Source organism: Puma concolor, chromosome D1 (assembly GCF_028749965.1).
Source record: "Puma concolor isolate L17-30 chromosome D1, mPumCon1.1.hap2, whole genome shotgun sequence".
In the NCBI taxonomy this organism is placed as follows: Eukaryota; Metazoa; Chordata; class Mammalia; order Carnivora; family Felidae; genus Puma; species Puma concolor.
Genome location: NC_141676.1, coordinates 50,958,743 through 50,978,451, shown reverse-complemented (window position 1 = coordinate 50,978,451; position 19,709 = coordinate 50,958,743). Strand labels below are relative to the sequence as shown.

General features: G+C 55.3%; 1 protein-coding gene across 5 annotated transcripts in view; it reads left to right on the top strand.

Annotated features, from left to right (window-relative positions):
* TUB (TUB bipartite transcription factor) overlaps nt 1-19,709 on the top strand; it is an 87,076-nt gene that overhangs the window by 58,110 nt on the left and 9,257 nt on the right. For 2 of the 5 annotated variants that reach the window (XM_025928468.2, XM_086678051.1), the window contains 4 exons: nt 14,675-14,726; nt 15,198-15,360; nt 17,317-17,460; nt 18,791-18,958. In XM_025928468.2, coding sequence (XP_025784253.1) covers nt 14,675-14,726; nt 15,198-15,360; nt 17,317-17,460; nt 18,791-18,958 — 527 coding nt within the window. Of the gene's footprint in view, nt 1-4,842; nt 5,179-14,674; nt 14,727-15,197; nt 15,361-17,316; nt 17,461-18,790; nt 18,959-19,709 lie in introns of those variants that run through there. The other 3 variants (XM_086678054.1, XM_086678053.1, XM_086678052.1) reach the window with 2 other exon arrangements.

The following is a 19,709-nucleotide window of genomic DNA, read 5'->3' as shown; positions in this document are numbered from 1 at the left end:
CAGGTTTTCACTGCCTCTCTTCCAAGTCCCATTTGGGGCTATCCCACCTCACTTTGGTATGTGGTATCTGTTAATGCGGAGCCTCGACTGGAGAGTTGCATTTCATCATTACCTGCTGCCCTTATTTGCTTTTTATGGAACAGGTGGAGAAGTGCCAGGCACATAGCATGTACTCAACAAGTGATGGTCTCGTGTGACCCCAGCTCACAGGCTCCCCACTTACGTTCATTTCATCACTATTCCTTTTGACTTTATCCCTATTACCTTGTTTTATGCTTTACAATTTTATTTTTCCTGTGGACTGTGCTGGTTGTGGTGATGTTGGTAGTGATTTTAATTTGCTATTATCTTCTGCAGTTATTTGGAAAAATATACGTATTGTTTTTATTTTTTCAAAGTTTATTTATTTTGAGAGAGAGAGAGAGAGAGAGAGAGAGGGAGTACAGGTGGGTGGAGTAGGGGCAGAGAGAGAGGGAAAGAGAGAAAGAATCCCAAGCAAGCTCCACACTGTCAGCATGAGCTCGATGTGGGGCTTGAACTCACAGACCGTGAGATCATGACTGGAGCCGAAATCAAGAGTCAGACGCTTAACTGACTGAGCCACCCAGGCGCCCCTACACATTTTGTTTTTAATTCTTCTAGTGCTTAGCCTACATTTTTTCAAATATGTCAGTAAGCCTATCTGCCTCACTTTAATCGTGGAGAAATGGGGCAGTGGGCACTGTCCGGCTGTCCACATATGCTACCGTTTTGCCATGATGTCTGCCCAATGGCTTTGAAAAGACACTGGGCTCTGGTCTAGCGTCCGCTCATTTCTGTCCTGGACTTTCCAAATAGCCTGCTAGCAGTTGCCAATACCTCTGGCCTTGTCTCCCTCTGTCCGCCATTTTGCTCCCAATTATCTCTTTCTAAAAGTACATCTGGGAAGGTTACTCTTGGCTTCAAACCCTCAGTGATGCCTCATTAGCTCTAGAATAAAATCCACACTCCTCAGCCTGGTGTCCAGGGTGCCAGGGGATCTGGCCCTACCTTAACTTTCTAGGCCCTTCTCCTGCCACGTGGAACAGCTACCGTCCATGCCACCACATGGGTTTGCATTTTGGTTTTCAAGTGCATCGGTCACATATTCTCATATCCTGATGCCTTCGCTCACGTCATCTTCTCTGTCTGGAACGTCCTTTGGTCAGAGACCAGCACAGCACTGGGCCAGTTGTAAAATCTCAGTAACTGGTAAGCTTCCCCCTTCCTTTCTTATTAGTCTCTCAGAATCCTTCAAGGCCCGATTCCAATGTCATCTTTTTCACTCTCAGGACAGATTTGTCCTAACCTGACTTCCCCTCCCTCTGGTACCACTGGCTGCCCCTCCTCTGTGCCCCCAGTACTTTGTACACCTGTACTGTAACCCCAGCACCTTGGTGCTTTCAGTCCCTCCTGCCAGATGGAATGCTCCCCAAGAGCAGCACTGGGCCGGCCTGACACCTGCCCAAGCCCTGCGTGGACCTGCGAGCCTGGTCGGGTCCAGTCGATATATGATTGATTCGAATTGCCTTTCTCACCCTGCAAGGATGCAACACCAAGCTACTACACAGGGCACCTTGGGACTTAGTGCCCAATCTGAATAGGTATTCACTTATTATTCATATCCGTTTGTTTCTAAAATTGATTAGAGGTGAGCCACACTCAATAAAACTGTTAAATTAGAAACAGAAAATTTAAGACTTCACATGGAAGTAGCAAAGTGCCAGAAGAAGTGCTAACTTTCTTCCCTGGCTGAATGAGTGTCGCTGAGAGCAGCTTGCACTGGGGTCCTTTGGCTGGGGTGGCAGATATAAGGGTCTCCTTGGGGCTAAACTCTTTCACTCCCCTCACAAACCATGGCCCTGTCTGAGAATGCCTGAAAGGCAACAAGGAGAATTTAAATTCACAGAAAATATCTCACCCTTGCAGGATTTGGCCAGTGGTGAGGAGGCCGTTGGGGGTTGCTACATGGCAGCATTTCGATAGAGATCACCTTGTTCCACGGGCTAAATTTGAAAAGCTTAGGCCCTTTCTCAAGGGTCATTGTATAGCACAGTTGTATTTTAACCATGGCCTAGTACAGTATTCCTCATGTGGCTTTCTGAAGTGGCTTTTCGATGGAAGCCAAGGGCATACACATAAAATGTCAACCAGGGGAGCTATTTGAGCAGGAAAACCCATTGGCAGTTCTGAGTTGAGTGTGAACTCTCACATACCCCTTTTAACTCACAGAAGCACACACTTAGATCCTCCCCATGCACACACATCAACACACCATCCAACAAACATTCTTTTTTAAATTTTTTTTTTCAACATTTATTTATTTTTGGGACAGAGACAGACAGAGCATGAACGGGGGAGGGGCAGAGAGAGAGGGAGACACAGAATCGGAAACAGGCTCCAGGCTCTGAGCCATCAGCCCAGAGCCTGACGCGGGGCTTGAACTCCCGGACCGCGAGATCGTGACCTGGCTGAAGTCGGACGCTTAACCGACTGCGCCACCCAGGTGCCCCTATCCAACAAACATTCTTATGCAGACCCATTCAGATGCAGGGACACCTTACCACACACACATTCTCTCTCTCTCTCCCGCACACTCATACGTACATGGCACAGTCCCACTGGCTCCCACACATCCCATGGGCACACACAGCCTCTATAGGACATGGGGAGCTGTCTTATTTCTGCACCTCACTCTGCCTCCAGATTTTACTCCCTTAGGACAGAATCTACAGTATCTATTTAATAGATTCAATTACTTCAGGCTCCTGAGACCTTCCAACTTGATTTTGATTGCTTTAAGGTGTCAGATAATTTGGGAATGGGGGAAAGCAGCCTCAAATTCTTGAAGGGGAGATCTTCTAGGCTCTAGTCATCACCAAAGTGGCAGCTGCTGATGGAAGTTTGGGGAACATGGTCTGGATGGTGGGACCAGCCTCCTGTTGCTGGGCAGGGCTCCGTCCTCCAGTCCTATAGGACAGAGGCCCTCGGGGTAGTGCTTTGTTTGGCCTCCAAGGCAAGGACCAGTCCCTTTCTGCTGACCTTCCTGGGAGCCTGATCAGCAGAACCGAGGCCTATGCCAGATGTCCCAGCAGGCAAGGAAACAGCCCTGCTTTCTGCCCCCTTGCACTCACTCTGAGGTGATTTCTTTTGTCTGCCCTCTGTCCCCTGTGACAGGGATAGCTCTTGGAGGTTGATAAATAATCAGAGGTCACAGCCTTCAGAGAGTGTCAATGCTGTACCAGACAGAGATGGATCTAACCTGTCGTGCGCTGCAGAAACCAGAAGAAAGAGGCTGGGTGTGCATCCATGTGCACTGCACGAACGGTGATAGGGAGGAAGGAGGCGAAAGGCAAGGGCTGTGGACCCAGACTGCTGTGTGTGAATCCTAGCTTCACCGTTGAGTAGCTCTATGGCTTTGGGCAAGATCTTTGCCTTCTGTGTGCCCCAGTTTCTTCTGCTATAAAATGGGTATGATGATAGCATCTCCCTCCTGGGGTGGTTGTGAGGATGAAATCAGTTACAGTGTAGAGATAGCACCTGGAGCTCAGCAAATGCTCCACACATTTGGTTATTGTTTTTATAGTTAATGGGCAAGGCCACCAGGAGGAAAGCCTGGGAGAGTCCTGGGATGGGAAATCCTGGCCGTGGACCTAGGGCAGCAGGATGGGGCCCTCCTTCAGCGGAGCTGGTTCTTCTCACACTCTCCACCTCCGACACCCCCCCCCCCCCCCCGCCGTGTCGTGGAGTCACCACCCAGACCCTCTTCTGGCATGGTTACCCTGGTGTGTGCGCTGCTGAATCCAGGGTGCACATGAGGACACCCACATGTAGTGGGAAGAAAGTGCCCCTCAGCAGACCGCTGCCAGATCACCTGTCCTCGCTTCCCTGCTTCTGTCAGCCGGCTGTGGATTCACTAGCCTTCACCTCATCATGCCACGGCTTGCTTTAAAGTTGATGTGAGTCACAGCCAAGACTTTCTCAGCACTCAGAGACTTTAAGATGACCTTTGTTAAGAAGTTTTTGCTTTCTTTTAAGTGTAGCCCCTAGAAAGAGCTTTGGAAGACAGAGACCCTGGTTCTATTTCAGCTCCATCGCTTTGTAGCTTTCTGTCCTTGGGCATCTTAGCACTATTGAGGCTTTATTCTCCAGAAATAGAAATAAAACACTTGCCTCTCAAGGCTGTTGTGTAGCTTAAATAATATAAATTCATAAGGGCTGGGAATGCAATAGACGGTTTATGTTCTCCTTGACTGCTGTAGCTTAGAGGGGAAAGACTACTGCTGCTAGGAAGCAGCTCCTTCACAGAAAACCAGAGGTTCCCCGGGGACCTGTGAGGGGGTGGGGAGGGTGGGGAAGTGGAAGGGGCCAAGAAGGGAAGGCCAGCCTCCAGAGTTTGGACCAGCGGGTTCCCTGGGACCTCTTCTGTTCCAGACTGCAATCCTTTCCGGCACCGAAGGATCCCCTCCCCTCCCCCATCCCTCTTCCCACCCCCGATCTGAGCAGCGGTTCCCATCTCTTAGCGGAGATAGGTATGCTAGGCAGGCAGGTAGGAGTTAGAATTATCTCGGCTTCACAGAGGAAGAAACTGACGCTCGGAGGTCTAGGGACCCGCCCAGCGGCTTTGGTCTTAGCCTCGGGTGGGCGCGGGCGCGGTCACGTGTGTGGAGCTGGAGCCCCGCGGCTCCCGGGAAGGCGCGGGGGCGGGGGCGTTCGCAACGCCAGCGCCGGCCCGGGGGTGGGGTCTCCGCCGGGGGGCGGGGCGGGGCGAGGGGGGAGGGGGCGGGCCGCCACGCAGCACTCCGGCGGTCGGCGCGGGACCGAGCCCCTTTAGCAGCGCCGGGCCGTGGAGGCCGGCCTCTCTCGCCTCTACGCGCGCGCACGCCCGTCCGCCCGCCGCGGCCCCGCGCACTCCGCCGGTTCGCCCGTCGCGCCGCGCAGGCAGCCGCTCGCCGAGCCCGCGGCCGGGGCCCCGGCGTGCAGCGCGGGCCTCGGAGGGGCCCAGCGCCCCGGCCCGGGAGGATGCGGCCCGGGGCGGCCCGGGAGCTGAGCAGGGTCCCCGCGCTGGCCCCCGCGGGCCCCGGCTTCCAGAGCCGCAGCCGCCGCCCCGCCCCCGGGAGACATGACTTCCAAGCCGCATTCCGACTGGATTCCCTACAGGTACGCGGGAGCCCGTCCCACCTCCCCTTCGGCTCCGGGACGCGGGCCCGGCCCACTACCCTCCAGCGCTGAGGGCGAGGGTGCCCTCCACCCCGACCCGGGGCGCAGGGCTCCCATATCCATCCCATCCAACACTGCGGGCGCGGGCTGGAGGCGCTGGGCCTTCCTATCCCAACTTTGGGCCCCGGGCGGACTGAACCTGGCTGCCCTGCTTCATCTCCCGTCCGCCGGGGTTGCTGAAAGGGTCCAGAGCTCTGGGCCTGTGTGGGCCCTTGTTGGGTCCGGCAGCGCCATGTGGCCGCCTGGGGAAGGAGCGCACTGCTCTAAGCCCCCTCCTAGGCCCAGCGCACCAGGTCACATGCCAGTGTAGCCGTGGACAGACCCCCGGTACAAGCTGCAGGCATGCACCTTCCGTGAGTGCATCCAGCCAAAGATGATCCTGCTGGTCGGTTCACACACTCAAAGCATGAATTCCTGGAGACAGTTATTCTGAACCAAGATCACTGGCTGCTCATATACACATGCACCCTGTACGTCTCCCCCCACACTGATTCTTGGGCTCACACGGGTGTACTACTATCTGTGCACATACACATCCTGTATGGGACGATACCTGACACCTGCTACCCACTCACAGATTCTACTCCTATCTTTCAGAGACTCAGAAATCCACTTGTTAACAGGTCCATACCTGGACGCACACTAACTCACAATACATAGAACTGCCTTTACATGCATAAGAACACTCATGAAAACACAGAAAGCACAGCCACCCTGTGTTCCCAGACTCTGGTCTGTCCCAAGGACAGCTGGGTTTTGCTACTTGTGTGGAGGTCTGGGTGGGGGAGGAGTGTGGGGGGTTTCACACAGGTGCAGGCCTTTCCCCCATGCACTCCATTCTCTCCGTTACCACTGGAATAGATCTCATCGTCATGGCAGCGCCAGATCCTTGGCCACCTATTGGCTCCTGGTTGCCATGGGCTACGGGGCTGTCTCTAGGCCTCCCAGAGAGGCATGTGTGTAAAATAGGTGCTGGACTGCTAGGGTCCACTATGTTAGTGTCTGCTTAGGTGCACAGGCCCGTGGGTTGTAGGAACAGACCCTCAGGACCCGCCTTGTAACAGCCAGCTCTTGGGGAGGGACGGACCTGAGTCCAGTCACTGATAGGAAATACTTCTGACCGAGCTCTTCTATAGTCTGTCCAGACAGCATCCAAAATGGAAACCAGCTGAAACCGCCTGAGGCTTGTTAAAAGCAGATCCTTCTGCAAACAAGCACCTGTCAACTGGCCTGGGGATTCAGGGTTTCTCTTAAGAACTGTTATCTCTAATCTCAGCTCCTTTGGGGGCTTTAGGGTTTCCCAAGTTAGAATTTGTGGGTGCTCCTCCCACCGACATACCCACGTGCACACATACACAAGTCACTCCTAGGATTTCCTGAAGACCTAATGCAGTCACACCTCAGAGTCTCCCATATATCAGGGAGATATTTCTATCAGGAAACTGGGGCTTTGCTGACTCAGAAGAGCTGCTACCCTACACTGGGCATCCAGGCTAGGGGCACAGGTAGTTTCTGGAACATCCTGGCTTTCTTGACACACCTGTACTGAGGGGGTGCAGCCACAAGGAGTATCATTAACCTTTCCGAGCCACCCAGCAGAGGTGCCTGGGGTAGTGCCTGTGGGCTGAGTGGCCTCCAGTGCTGTGGGAGTACGAGTATGGAGGAGCAGGTGGCAGGTGGTGGCCACAGACTAACTTCGGAGGGAGGGAAGGGACAGCACTTACAGACACGACGGTGCGGTTAGGGTCTGGCCAACTGGGGGCCGGGCCAGATCGTGGTTCAAGGAAGCCTCTCCCAGGAGCCAAAGACCAAAGCAATGCATAGAGTAAGTGCATAGGTCTTAGAGAAAGTCTGTCTCAAATAGGGGAGGCTTAATCCTGCCCCTAGGAAAGGGGGCCCTGGAGAAGTGGGGTTGTCTCTGGGAAGTGGCATTATCCTCCAGCAATCCCCAGGGCACTGGCATCCTTCGAGGAGTGAGTTGGCACTTATTCCAGCCCAGGTCCAACCACTCCATCACCCCATCCCCTTCTTGGGCCCGCACACTGCACCTGGAGCACAGAATCTTATCACCCTGGCAGACTACCCCTGAGGAGCAGCTTGGCACCCTTGTGGCCCTGCCTGCTTGCTGTCCCATTGCTTTGTCACCCAAAAAGGCACAGAGCCTTTTTGCTGTGTGGCCAAGAGGGTGGGTCTCAAGCTGGGAGCAGGCTACAGTCAGAAGTTGCCCGAATCTCTCGTGCCTTGTTGGGGTCTTTCTGAGCGTGCACCGAGCCTGGGACGGCACTGGACTTTGGGTGTAGACTTTCAGAATGGGGAGGCCTGGGCTGAGAGGAGGAGATGCAAATTGCCTCCTTGCGTTAACTGGGCTGCTGATTGCAGTTAAAGCCACATGCCTGTGTGATCACAGAAAACTGGGGCAGGAGACTGGCAAGGCAGTTTACTTGCAGATGAGGGGGATGGGCACGTGTGCACGCGCTTTGGTATGAGGCTTCCCCCCGATGTCACAGCATGTCAGAACTGGAATGTGTTATTTGGTTTGGGGGAGAGAAGCCGGTCGATTTCTTATTAGCTCTCCTGGTGGGGGTTTTATTCCCTCTGTGATGGTTGCACCTGCGTTCCCTAGGCCTGGCTCATTTTCTTCTAAGCGACGCCAGTTGGTGATAATCTTCTTAAGGGTAATTGTGGCTCAGTTTACAATGATTATGGATTAATCTCACATTCTGACTCAGAAGGGAGCCATTTAGTTTATAAAGTTGAACAATTAGAAGAGCGTTTTGCCTTTTGATATGTTTCTGTTATTACTACTAATAATTTCCACTTCTGCCATTTTCTGTCCGTCTGTGTTGTTCTTGAGTATTAAATGCCCTTCATTCCTGACTTCACAGCCTTCGATGAGCTGCAGGTGGAGTATTCAGAGTGGGGCGTGCTGGCCAGCCCCTGTCCTCAGTGCTCTGTCCGCATGGTCGTGCGGCCGTTGTCTGGTGTGTCTCCAGCCAGGCCCTGAACTCCTGGAGAGCAGGGACCTCATCTGGTTCTTGGCTGTGTGCCTGGCATGAGCCAGCATAGACAAGATGCCTGCTACTTTGAATCAAAGAGGCATCCCCAGATAGCTTTTAGGACTTCCCGGCTTTCCTGGCTCCACACCCAGGTTGTCAGCACACCCGAGGGATGTAGTACTCCCCTCTCAGAAAAAGGAATACTTCTGGAAGAGTGTGGGCCTAGGTTAGAGAATGAGAAGCTCGGCTGGAAGGGCCCTTGCTGTCCAGTCCTCGGTGCGAATGCTCTGTGCAGTAGCCTGCCATCAGATGGCTATGACCAGTAGAAAGTTCTTCCTTGGGGTGAGCCTCAGCATGCCTCTGGGTGTTCCCTCCTCTTGGCTCTTTTTGGGGTCCTCTCACCACTTTCTCACTATGCTTTCTGGAGAGTGGAATGGCCGCTGACCAAGCAAGACCTGACTCTTTCAGTTCTGCCTGTGTGGGGAGCCTCAGGGCGCCCTGGATGCTGTGGCCTGCTGCTTCGCCTGTGGCGGCAGGGGCGAGGAGCAGAATCTCTCTCCACTCCCCGCCCAAACCCCCCTGGGAAGTCTTCCTGATGTTGCTTAGGGCAGAAGGAGAAGGAAACACAGGGGTGAAAGAGTGGACTTGGGGAGCAGGCATCCTGTTGGTACACTCAGATTGGTCTCTGCCCTCCTCCAGCACAGGCCTAGAGGCACCTGCAGCCTGCAGGGTGTGGCCTGTCCCACAGCAGTGGAGGGAGGCTGTTACTTACTGGCCCGGGGCCGTGGCTGACCTTGAGTCCTCACCATCTCGGGGAATGGCTTTGGCTCACTGACTAGTCACCTTGAGACCTCTGTAAACAGAACCCTGAAGTCTCATCAGGCTGATGTCAAGCCCTGTCTCTCCCATTCTGCCTGTGTCAGGAAGACCTAGGTTCGGGGACCCACATGTGAGACATGACCTTCTCCTGTTAGGTTTCTGTTAGTTAGACTCTGTTAGCTCTCCAGTGTCTTCTGAAGTCCTACTGTCTTTTTAAAAAGAAAAAAAAAAATTTTTAATGTTTATTTTTGAGAGAGAGAGAGACATAATCCGAAGCAGGTTCCAGGGCCTGAGCTGTCAGCACAGAGCCCCAGGATCCGTGAGATCGTGACCTGGGCCACCCAGGTGCCCCTGAAGCCCTACTGTCTTAATGAACAGTTTAGTATCACTTCTACTTTGCGTCATTTAAAGTCTGCTGAGAGGCCTGCCTTGTCTTTAGGTCATCAGTAAACATGCCAACCAGGGCAAGCAGGATGCTAGAAACCTTTTCTGACTATGGCATGCCCTATTGTTGCAAAGATCTTTGAGTATCTGTCTTACTGGAGAAGCATGCCATTCATGTGGCTTCGTCGTGCCCATGGGTGACCATCACTGGTCCCTGCGAGTCCATGTGGAAGCCTGGCTGCGCTGTCCTCCCGTTTTCCCTGATAGGTCTGGGGGCATGTGCCCTGACTTGTCAGTGGCCTGGGCTTGCTCCTGGTGGTCACTGGGTCTTGTAGCTGCTCACTTGGCCTGTCCCGTGATCTTAACCTGGGGCCTACATAAGACTCCTTCATCTGCAGGCGATAATTTCTTCCCCCATCTGAACATAAGGTTGCATTTGCATACTTCCAGCAACTCTCCAATTTCTTTTTTGTTCTTTAGAGAGCACCAGCTGTGGCTTATGGTCCTCATTTGCATGGCTGAGCATTAGAATCACCTACGTTTCTTGTTTTAAAAGAGAGAGTGCAGTGAGGGATTGACTCTGGGGTAATTTCCCCAGCAGTTCTGAATTACCAAGTCAGGCCGTAGTGCCCATAGCAGTTTTAACGCACCTGCTAAGTTTGGGAATCAGCGGTTGGAACGGAGAGGGTCCATCCGGGGAGGCTGGGACTCTTCTTCCTTCTGGGGCTCCCTCTGTTCCCAGCCGTACTGTTTCCATGATGTTCCAAGCAGCCACTAAGCAACAAAAGCCACAGATCTGAATGTGCCGGGGTGGGGGTAGGGGAGTCTGGCATTGGGTACAGGGGTTGTGGCCTGGCCCCCTGGGTGGTCTTTCCCACTCTGGTAGGCCATTTCCCTGATTCCCTGGGTCCGACAGGGGCAGTTTCCACTGTGATTGAGTGGAAGGAATGAGGGGGTAAAAGGGGAGAGTGAATTGGCCATGGGGTACGGGCCTGTCCCTGGGTAGCCTGACCCCCAGGCCTCTGGTCAGCTCTGGTGGGTCAGCTGAGCATGTAGGGTGGCGTCTGAGATGAGAGGCAGGGAACCGGCTTCCTAAATGTGTTGTCCCTGTCTGGCCCTTCCATCCCATGGGAGAAGAAGTGCCTCGCTCTCATTTGTTGTCAAGCACAGTTTTCTCTCCAGATGTCTGTTGGGCATCTCGGAGGGAAGCAAGAGGGTATGGAGGGGCTCTCCTTGGGAGGTGAAGGGGCCACCTTGTTGGTCCTGGGCAGAGTGGATGGATTGATGGACACCGCAGCCTGGATTTCTCTGACCCTCATGAGCCAGTGTGGCTCGTGGTCCTCATTTGCATGGCTGAGCATTAGCATCATTACATCTCTTGTTTTAGAAGCGAGGGTGAGGTGAGGGATTGACTCTGGGGTAATTTCCCCAGCAGTTCTGGATTACCAAGTCAGGCCCCAGTGCCCATAGCCATTTTATGGTGCTTTCCTGGGTCTCCCTGGTCTCGTCCCCAGCAGGAGACGCCTATAATGAAGGAGACACCAGGGTCAGCTGGAGGCCCCATCCATCAGTGTCCTGTCTCCTGTCCGAGGCTTCTGGCGGGGCTGCAGCTGGCAGCCTGGGCTTGGCAGTGGTTCCATAATTGGAGCCCGAGTTGTTAAAAAGCCATTACTGTCTCCTCTGTGGTTATCATTTAATGCTGCCTAGAGTAGTGCCCATCAGACAGAGGCAGTGTCAGTGAGAAAGGAAGGTGCTGAAGCGGGAGCTGAGAGGCAGGGCTGTCTGGAGGGGTGGAGCCCGGCCCTGCTGAGGAGGTGAGAGGGGTTTCCTTGACTCCCTGGAGACAGCCATCCTTGTTGTCATTGTGCTCCTCAGCAGCTGGAGTTTGCGGGGATTCCGTTATCCACCAGGGACGGGTGTCGTGTGCCCCGGATACATTGCGGTTAGGCAGTGCAAGCCTATCCCTGCTGGGGGACCGTGGTTCGCCTCGTGCCTTTGCGGCTTTCCTAGAAACAGTGCTGTGCCAGGAGCCTGTTCACTGTACCTGCTGCTGCCTGCTGTCGGAGCCACTCCATGTAGGTCCTTTAATTGCCAGCCCTCCTGGGTGGGTCTTGCTCAGCCAGGCACGTTGTGACTCACCGGGCACAAGTTGCTTCTCCCAACTGCCGCCCCCAGCCTGCACGTACCCCCCCCCCCCCCCGCCCCCACGGCTGCTCCAACAGGCATGGTGGATGGCTCTCTAGGCACCTCCAGGCTGAGTTTCTGGAATCTCTTCAGAAGCCTACCCCTAGTTCATCCATCTTTCTGTTCATCCATCCATCTCCGGTGGTGAAGTCCATTCTGCTTATAATCTTATCACTGTTGCTAAAGCCTGCAGCTCTTCATCTTTCTCCTCCATCAGGGAAAGGAGATGGGGCCAGAGGAAGAGGAAGGCAGCTTCCTTACCTGGGTGTGACTATAGAATGACCGTGGCAGTGGACAGTAGCCTGGGGTAGGAATGTACCCTCCTGCACGAATAAGGACATTAGAGGCACTGGGCAGCAAGGCCACCATGGCTGGAGCCACCTTTTGTCCATCCGGCTGCCAGTGTGACCCAGCAGTTCTGGAGGTGGCTTTGCTAATGTCAGCTTAACCCTCAGATGGATGTCCCCTTTTCTTTAAAAAAAAATTTTTTTTTTTAATGTTTATTCTTGAGACAGAGACAGAGTGTGAACAGGGGAGGGGCAGAGAGAGAGGGAGACACAGAATCTGAAACAGGCTCCAGGCTCTGAGCTATCAGCACAGAGCCCGACGCAGGGCTCGAACCCACAAACTGTGAGATCATGACCTGAGCCAAAGTCGGACTCTCAACTGACTGAGCCACCCAGGTGCCCCTGGATGTCCCCTTTTCTAAATGACCCTAGATTTTAGTGTCAGCACCATGGGAGGCATCTTCATTGCCCTGCTCAGCAAGCCCAGTGCCAGGATGACCCAGATGAGTGCCCTCTGCCCTGCCCTGTGAAAGTACGAGCGACTCGCATCATCCCAGCAAGCCATGAGACTGCCTCTCCTGCTGGCAGGAGGTGGAGCCGGCAGTCTGGCAGAGGTGACACGGTCGCCTGTAGCCAGGCCACTGGCACGTGACTGAGATCACAGGCCGCCCCGTGTGCACCCAGGCACAGAGCTTGGCAAGCAGAGCACGGGTGGATTTCAGGCCCCGTCGCTTCTGTCAGCCAGGTGCCACATGGAGTCCAGACTGCAGTCTCCATCTGTATCCGGGAAGTTATAAATGAATATGCATTGCTCGTGCAGCAGCCCTGGGTAGACAGTGGTGTTTGTGGACTGACCTGTTGAAGTCTGTGGGAGCAGACGCTTTGCCTTGGTGTTATTCAGTCAGACCACTGACTTAGGTGGAGAGACCAGTGGCAGAGATGTAGCCTCTCAGACCTGGCAGGGCCCCCAGGCATCTTGCTCACTCTAGTACCGTCATCCTTTCTTCAAGACCCTTGCTGCCACTCTCCCGTCATGCCTGTTTTCTCTGATGGGGCACTCACTGTCCCAGACAGCTTGCGTTTTTAGGAGCTTCTAACCTGTCCTCGGCCCTGGCAATGCCTTCAGGGAGTCCCACATGCAGCTCTAGACTATTTTAGGTGGACCGAGCCCTTGACTTCGAGCATGTCTGTTTAGTAGTGTTTTCTCTTGTGCTCTGGCAGCCAAGGATTTTGGTGAATAAGGCTGTGCATGGCCCCAGATCACAGTTGGGGCTCCTCTTGAGTGTACAGCAGTCCCTGGGTATCAGGAAAGGCCTTCCAGTAGGTAGGACAGCTGCCAGTTAAAAACATGCAGTCGTTATAGGTTGTGGCCAGGGAGGTGTGTGGGTGACGCCAGAGGTGGGCAGTGAGCTGTGTAATCCGTGGACTTCCTGCCTCTCCCCCCGGGCCGGCTGCCCCAGCACATGGATGCACAGGTAGTTTGAGCTGAAGGGTCCTTTCAAGTCAATGATTGGTCTAGCTAGAAAGAACTGCTGTTGTCAGGAGGAGGTGGAAATGGCTTTACCTTGTCTGTGGGGCGACTTGACCTCATCTTTCCCCGTTACATGCACACTGTACTCACCTGCACACAAGCACACCCACTTCTTACGCAGGTGTTTACATGCATTGATATCCAGGTATGTGCTTATCCACGTAGATGTACTCCTATATTTGCACACATCCCCGTGTGTTCACATGCATGAGATACACTTAGAGCTTCACACACAGACCTGATGCACTCAGGCAAGCCTATGCAGGTACCCACACAGGTCTGGTTCAGGGGCAGGCTCCAGCATAACTGGGCCAGGGCAGCCTGGGGATTCCCAGGGTTCAGATCCTCAGGCTCCAGTCTTACCCCTTAACCTTGGCTTTTATAGAATTTGGGCTTGGGTCTCATGTATGTGTCTTGGATGAGAAGGAAGGCTAAGTGGTTGGAGCTCGCTGATTATGCTTACCTTCCCGCGAGGCAGGTCTGGTGTACGTGAGGTGATGCTACCTGTTCTAAGACCTTAGGGACTCAAGGATTTGATGTCCTGGTGCCCCCTGCGCCATATTGGTGCCATATTGGCTGGTTGCTGGGCTATGCGCTGACATGCCCACCCACCCAGCCCTGCCCTGAGGGACTGGTTGGTGTTTTAGCTTCACTCTCCCAAATGAGGGGACCCTCAACCCTCTTTAAGTGGGGAAGGGGAGTGGGCAGTGTTAGCACCTCCATTCTGCCACCCGGAGAGCCAGGAGTTTGAACAGAAGGGGAAGGTGTTTGCCCCAGAGGATCCAGCCTCCTCCAGAAAGGATGGAAAGAGAGGGGAAGAGCTGGTGAGATCCGAGAGGCACCTGGAACGGACGGGCGCCTGACTCTGAAGCCCGGCCTTGGGCCCGGCTTCTGCCTGGTGCCTTGGGACAGGTTTCCTGGATCTCAGGCATGTTCCTGCTCATGGGCGCAAAGGGAAAGTCTCCTCCTGTACTTACTGGGTCCAGGCTGACTAGGAATTCCTTGAATCAGCAAGGATCCCAGCAGGAGAAAGCTCTAAAGTGGCTAAAATATGGCTCACACCTTTTTGTCTGGAGCCAATTTCCAGAGGGTGGCTCCACCCTTCCTCCCTCTCCTATGTACCCAGGAGTCATGACAGGAGGGGTTTAAAGAATGCAGATGTGCTGGGGGTGGGCTCTGGGCTCCATCCTGGCATGTGGTAGGCAGGCCCTGAGTGCCCCTCTCTCCCTCTGCAGTGTCTTAGATGATGAGGGCAGCAACCTGAGGCAGCAGAAGCTTGACCGGCAGGTGAGTGGGGCTGGGGCCAGGTGGAGGCGTGGTCAGCATTTGCCGTCTTGGCCTGAGTCTCCAAGGGTGGGGAGGGAGGATTGTCTCCCTTCCTGGGGTGGCTCTGGGGAGGAGGAGGCTCTCACAGAAGACAGGCAAGCCCTCTCTGCCAGCTCAGCATTAGTATTGCCCCAGAACCCAGGGCTTCTGTGGGATAGGCAGCTGGACCACTGCAGGTGGAACCCTGGACATCTGTGCTGGGGTCCTGCCAGGGCAACTCCCCGGGCTCACTTTTGCCTCCTTTTCCTGGACCCTGAGTCTCAAGGTACCTTGGTCCGGAGTGGGCTGTGGATCCCATCGCAACCTCTAGAACTGAGCTGAACGAGCAGGGCCTTCTCTTTGATCCCAGTTGGGAGCCTGCCCTCTGGGCGGAAGTGATAGGCTGCCCTCTCAGGGCCCGCCAACTTCCCTGCCTGTCCGGTGCCTCTGTAGCGGGCCCTGCTGGAGCAGAAGCAGAAGAAGAAGCGTCAGGAACCCCTGATGGTGCAGGCCAATGCGGATGGGCGGCCCCGGAGCCGGCGGGCCCGGCAGTCGGAGGAGCAGGCCCCCCTGGTGGAGTCCTACCTCAGCAGCAGTGGCAGCACCAGCTACCAAGGTATCTGCCCTTGGGTCAGCCTGCGCAGGCCCCCGTGCTGTGGCTTCATACCCTGGCTTTGTTTTGGGGAGCCCCTCAGGGACTTTCTGCCTGCCTGCGCAGGCGAGGGGCTCACCCCATCAGGGTGTGCTCAGGCTGGTTGCGGCTCCCAGTTCAGGTGGAGGGAGGCGGGCCGAGGGAGGGGCCTGGAGCCCGGGGCCCCTGAATATGCTCAGGCATCTTGAGGCTTTGGGAGTCTCGTAAGTCACTGCCATGCAGCTGTTTCAGCAGCTGTTTTCTTGAGTACAGATTGTGTGCCCGGGGCAGGGCCAGGCTCGCAGAAGGACGGCAGCCCTTCCGGAGGGAGTGTGCCTCCCATGTGACAAGACACAGCTTCTGGTTGCACCACCATAGGTCACCTGCTCACTTGTGACTGTGAGCAAGTCATTTCCCCTCTCTGGGTCTGTTTTCCCCCATTGCAAAGTGAGGATAATTCTGTTTCTCAGGGCTTTGAAACATTGAAGCGGCCATGGTGTGTTCCATGGTAGTCCAGTCTGCTGAGTGCTGTTCCCTGCTGAGACTCGAGACCAGGCTGCCTGCCTCCTGCTGCCCGGGAGGGCCAGTGTTTGCCCAGCTCTGAGCAGCGGGCAGGGCCCCAGGAGGCGGCCGCACAGGTGACTGGCTGGCCTGGGCTAGGGATGCCCTAGAGTACTTGCCACCCCCACCTGCAGCCCTAGCTGTCTCCGCCCTGCCCTCTGCTGGCTCTTGGTGTTAAGTACAATGGGATCGTTTCCAGAGGATGATTGGGGAGTTTGACGTAAATCAGAAGTGTTTATCCCAGCAAGTGGTTTTTGATTTATTGGCCATGCTCGTTCATGTTAAATATTTGTTTCCTAAATATATTTTGAGGGCTTGGTTTATGTTAGGCTCTGGATTAGAGGCTGAGGGTCCTGGGTAAGCACAAAACAGGTGTGGTCTCTGTTCACACATGAACCTTAAGGTCTTGGAGGGCAGAGAGAGTTAAACAGATAGTCACAGGTGTATTTTGCAGAAAGAAACCAGGCTCCGGGAGTGAATGGCAGAGAGCCTACTCCCAGACTGGGGTCAGGGAAAGCCTCCCTGAGGAGGGCACAGGTTGAGTGGGAGTTCAGTTGGAGTTAGGGGACAGTCAATAGTGAGGGCGGTTCAGGCAGCTAGAGCAAGGCTTCTGTGGCAAGAGGGAGGACCAGGTGCACAAGGCACTGAAAGAGCCTGGTGTGGCCGGGACTTGGGTCTCCTGAGAAGTGAGGAGTGTGAGATTAAGGCCAAGGCCAAGTGGAGGGGAGCTGGAGGGGCCAGACTCACAAGAGAATGTTGGTCATCTTCATGTTATGAGCATTGAGAAGTCATTCAGGGACTTTGAGCAGGTTGGGGTCCTGATGTGTGGAGACTTTGGAGGCCATCTAGCTGTGATCCTTGTGAGGCCTCTCTGTCAGTGTGTGCAACTCTTCATGTCCCAGATTTATTCTCCTGCCTTGCGGGTGCTCCAGCATCCAGGCTCCTGTGGACTTGTCCTGTGAGGGCCAGCGCAGGCTCCCCGCCGTGCTTGTCCTGCTAGTTCTGGGCTCTTCTAGGAGATGCAGCCTTTTCTGTCTTCACCATTTTCAGTGACCCACATTCTCCCAGATCTTCTCCCTTCCCCTGCCCAGGCTCAGAATGTTTGCTGGCCCAGAGACTGACTGCAGTGCTTCTTGATGGATCATGGTGTGGGCCAGCTTGCTGTGACTTTATCACACTGGAGTGGGGGTGCCACCTCCTTCCGGCCCAGCCTGCCCTGGGCCCCTGTGCCTTGTCAAGATGGGTGGTTCAGAGGCCCCGGTGAGGCTCAGGTGGTGGCGCAGCCCTGGGAAATGTTGTGCTGAGAAGTGAGTTCCACTTGGACCTCTGCTCTCACCTAGATCTCACCCATTGCTCTCTCTCTGGCTCTCTCCTGAGCAGTTCAAGAGGCCGACCCAGTTACCAGTGCACAGCTGGGAGCTGCCCGCCCAACAGCACCAGCCTCAGCCAAGAGAACCAAGGCAGCCGCAGCAGCAGGAGGCCAGGGCGGGGCCTCTAGGAAGGAGAAGAAGGGGAAGCACAAAGGTTGGCTTGCCTCCACTACAGCCCTCCTCAGGAGGCCTGGCTCCCACTGGAGGGTTGGGGGGAGGCTTCTCCTCCAGACTTGGAGGTAAGGGACAGGGCGGGAGGCCTCCACGAAGGCCCGGAATGGCACTCAGGCCCCCACCCAGCTGGCTCACAGGCTTCGTCTAGCTCATGGGGTTCCTGCGCCGGCCTGTGGGTGTGGGCAAGCTCTGCCTGCTGCCAGAAGTGACGTGCATCTCGGCTGGGTTAGGCCTGGGAAGTCCCTCCCCCACCCGGCCTGAGTGCCTGCCTGGCCAGCTGCCTGTGTCCTGCCCCAGGACGCTCCCTGCAGCAGGTGTCACAGCCTCCCGGGCCGCCTGCCCATCCTTGTGCAGCGCTCATGGTTGCCCTGTGGGCTTCCTCCACTCTCTGCTCGAGTCCTGACTCCAGCCTCCGGGCCCACAAACCAGTCTGTTCTCTGTGCTCCTCTCTCTCCAGAAAAGATCCCCAGAGATCGAGGACAGTTTTATAGTGGCTCCTGCCACGAGTCCTGTCTCTGCTGGCTAGACACTCTGTGTCCTCAACCCTTGGGCAGGGGCCAGTGATTGCCAGGCCTGTGGGCCATGGTTGGACAGTGGTATGTCCGGGTTCCTAGGCTTCTGGAGCTGACAGCAGCATTTGGAGCACAGCCCAACCAGGCAGGGCAGCTGCCACCTGTGTGGGCCAGGCCTTCTGTTACTTGGGCACCTGGGGCTGGGTGATGTGGGACGGGAGATCTTCCATGTGGGAAAGCAAGTGTATGCCAAACCCCACCTTTTTCAGGAGGCCCCATATGTTTCGAATGATGTCTATGAGTTACCGTGTGTGTGTGTGTGTGTGAGAGAGAGAGAGAGAGAGAGAGCGCGTGAGCGAGCGAGCGAGCAGCATGGGTGTGTCTGTGTTGGAGAGAGAGAGATCAGCACTGGTAACCAGGAGCTGGTCACGTGTGAACGAGTGGTGGCCTTGGGTCTGGTCACCATTGATCTTTGTTCTCCATCTTGTCCTTTTCACTGTGCAGTTGGTTTTGTAGATGGCTGTTTTTCCATAGGGATGTGAAGCATTTCAAACCAACCCTCGGCAGCTAACTTGGGGGAACAGCAGAAGAAACGAAGTCCATGTCCCTTCGTAGCTTACCGATCATTAATTAACAGGCTGGCAGCAATCATTAGTTTTTTTTAAAGATCAGTTTTGCAAATAAAGTTTTGCAGGGAGTCTCCCCACTCGTCCCTCACCCACTTTAAGGATGTCTGAGAATCCAGATTCTCCCTCCCCCCGAATCCCCACGGAACTCAGGAGTGTCCGTGGCCTGCAGGCACCAGCGGGCCAGCAGCACTGGCAGAAGACAAGTGTGAGGCCCGAGGCCCGGTGCAGATCCTGACTGTGGGCCAGTCAGACCACGCCCAGGATGCAGGGGAGACGGCAGCTGGTGGGGGCGCACAGCCCAGCGGGCAGGACCTCCGTGCCACGATGCAGAGGAAGGGTGAGCCCTGTGGGGTTTCAGTGACACCCCGGAAGCTCAGTCCCAGGTTCATAGATGTACCCTTCTGGAGGAGCATGGTCCTCCTGTGTCTGTTGCGGTCCCTTCTAGGCCCTGGTAGGGGAGCACAGTTGGACACCAATGAGAAACTTGGGTGTAGGGGCCCCTGATAAGGCCAAGTTAAGGGAAATAGATGTGAACTGGAGTGAGCAACCTGTCCACAGCCCAGCCCTCTCTCCCTACTTCCATCTCCTGTCCCCAGGGAGGTCCGGGTTTGGAGACAGATTTCCTTTCCCTTTGGTTCCTTTGAAAAAGCTCCTTTTGCACAATGTTTCCCCTGTACCTGCTCAGCTCGGGGAGCAGAGCCAGAATGCCGAGAGGCAGGGCACATCCTCCCGGGAAACCTGCTGCCCAGAGTTGCACCTCCGTGAGCCCTGCCTGAGGGAGTCCCTGGCACACGGTGGTAGAGGGAAGCCTGGCAGTGCCACATGCTCCAATAAGTCAGATCAGGGCCGGCTTCCTGGAGAAAGGGCCACTGAGGCAGCGTGAGGCTGGGGACAGCATTCCAGGTGGGGAGCGATGCGTAGACAGAAGGCCGCAGACAGGCTGGGAGGGGAGTCGGCAGCCCCTGCACATCAGGCTGGGTGAGGAACTGGGCCTCCCCCAAGCAGATGCCATTGCCTGTGCCAGCTGAGGCCTCTGGTGGTCATGAAGACCCCTTGCACAGGGTCAGCTCTGCTCAGGCCTCACTACC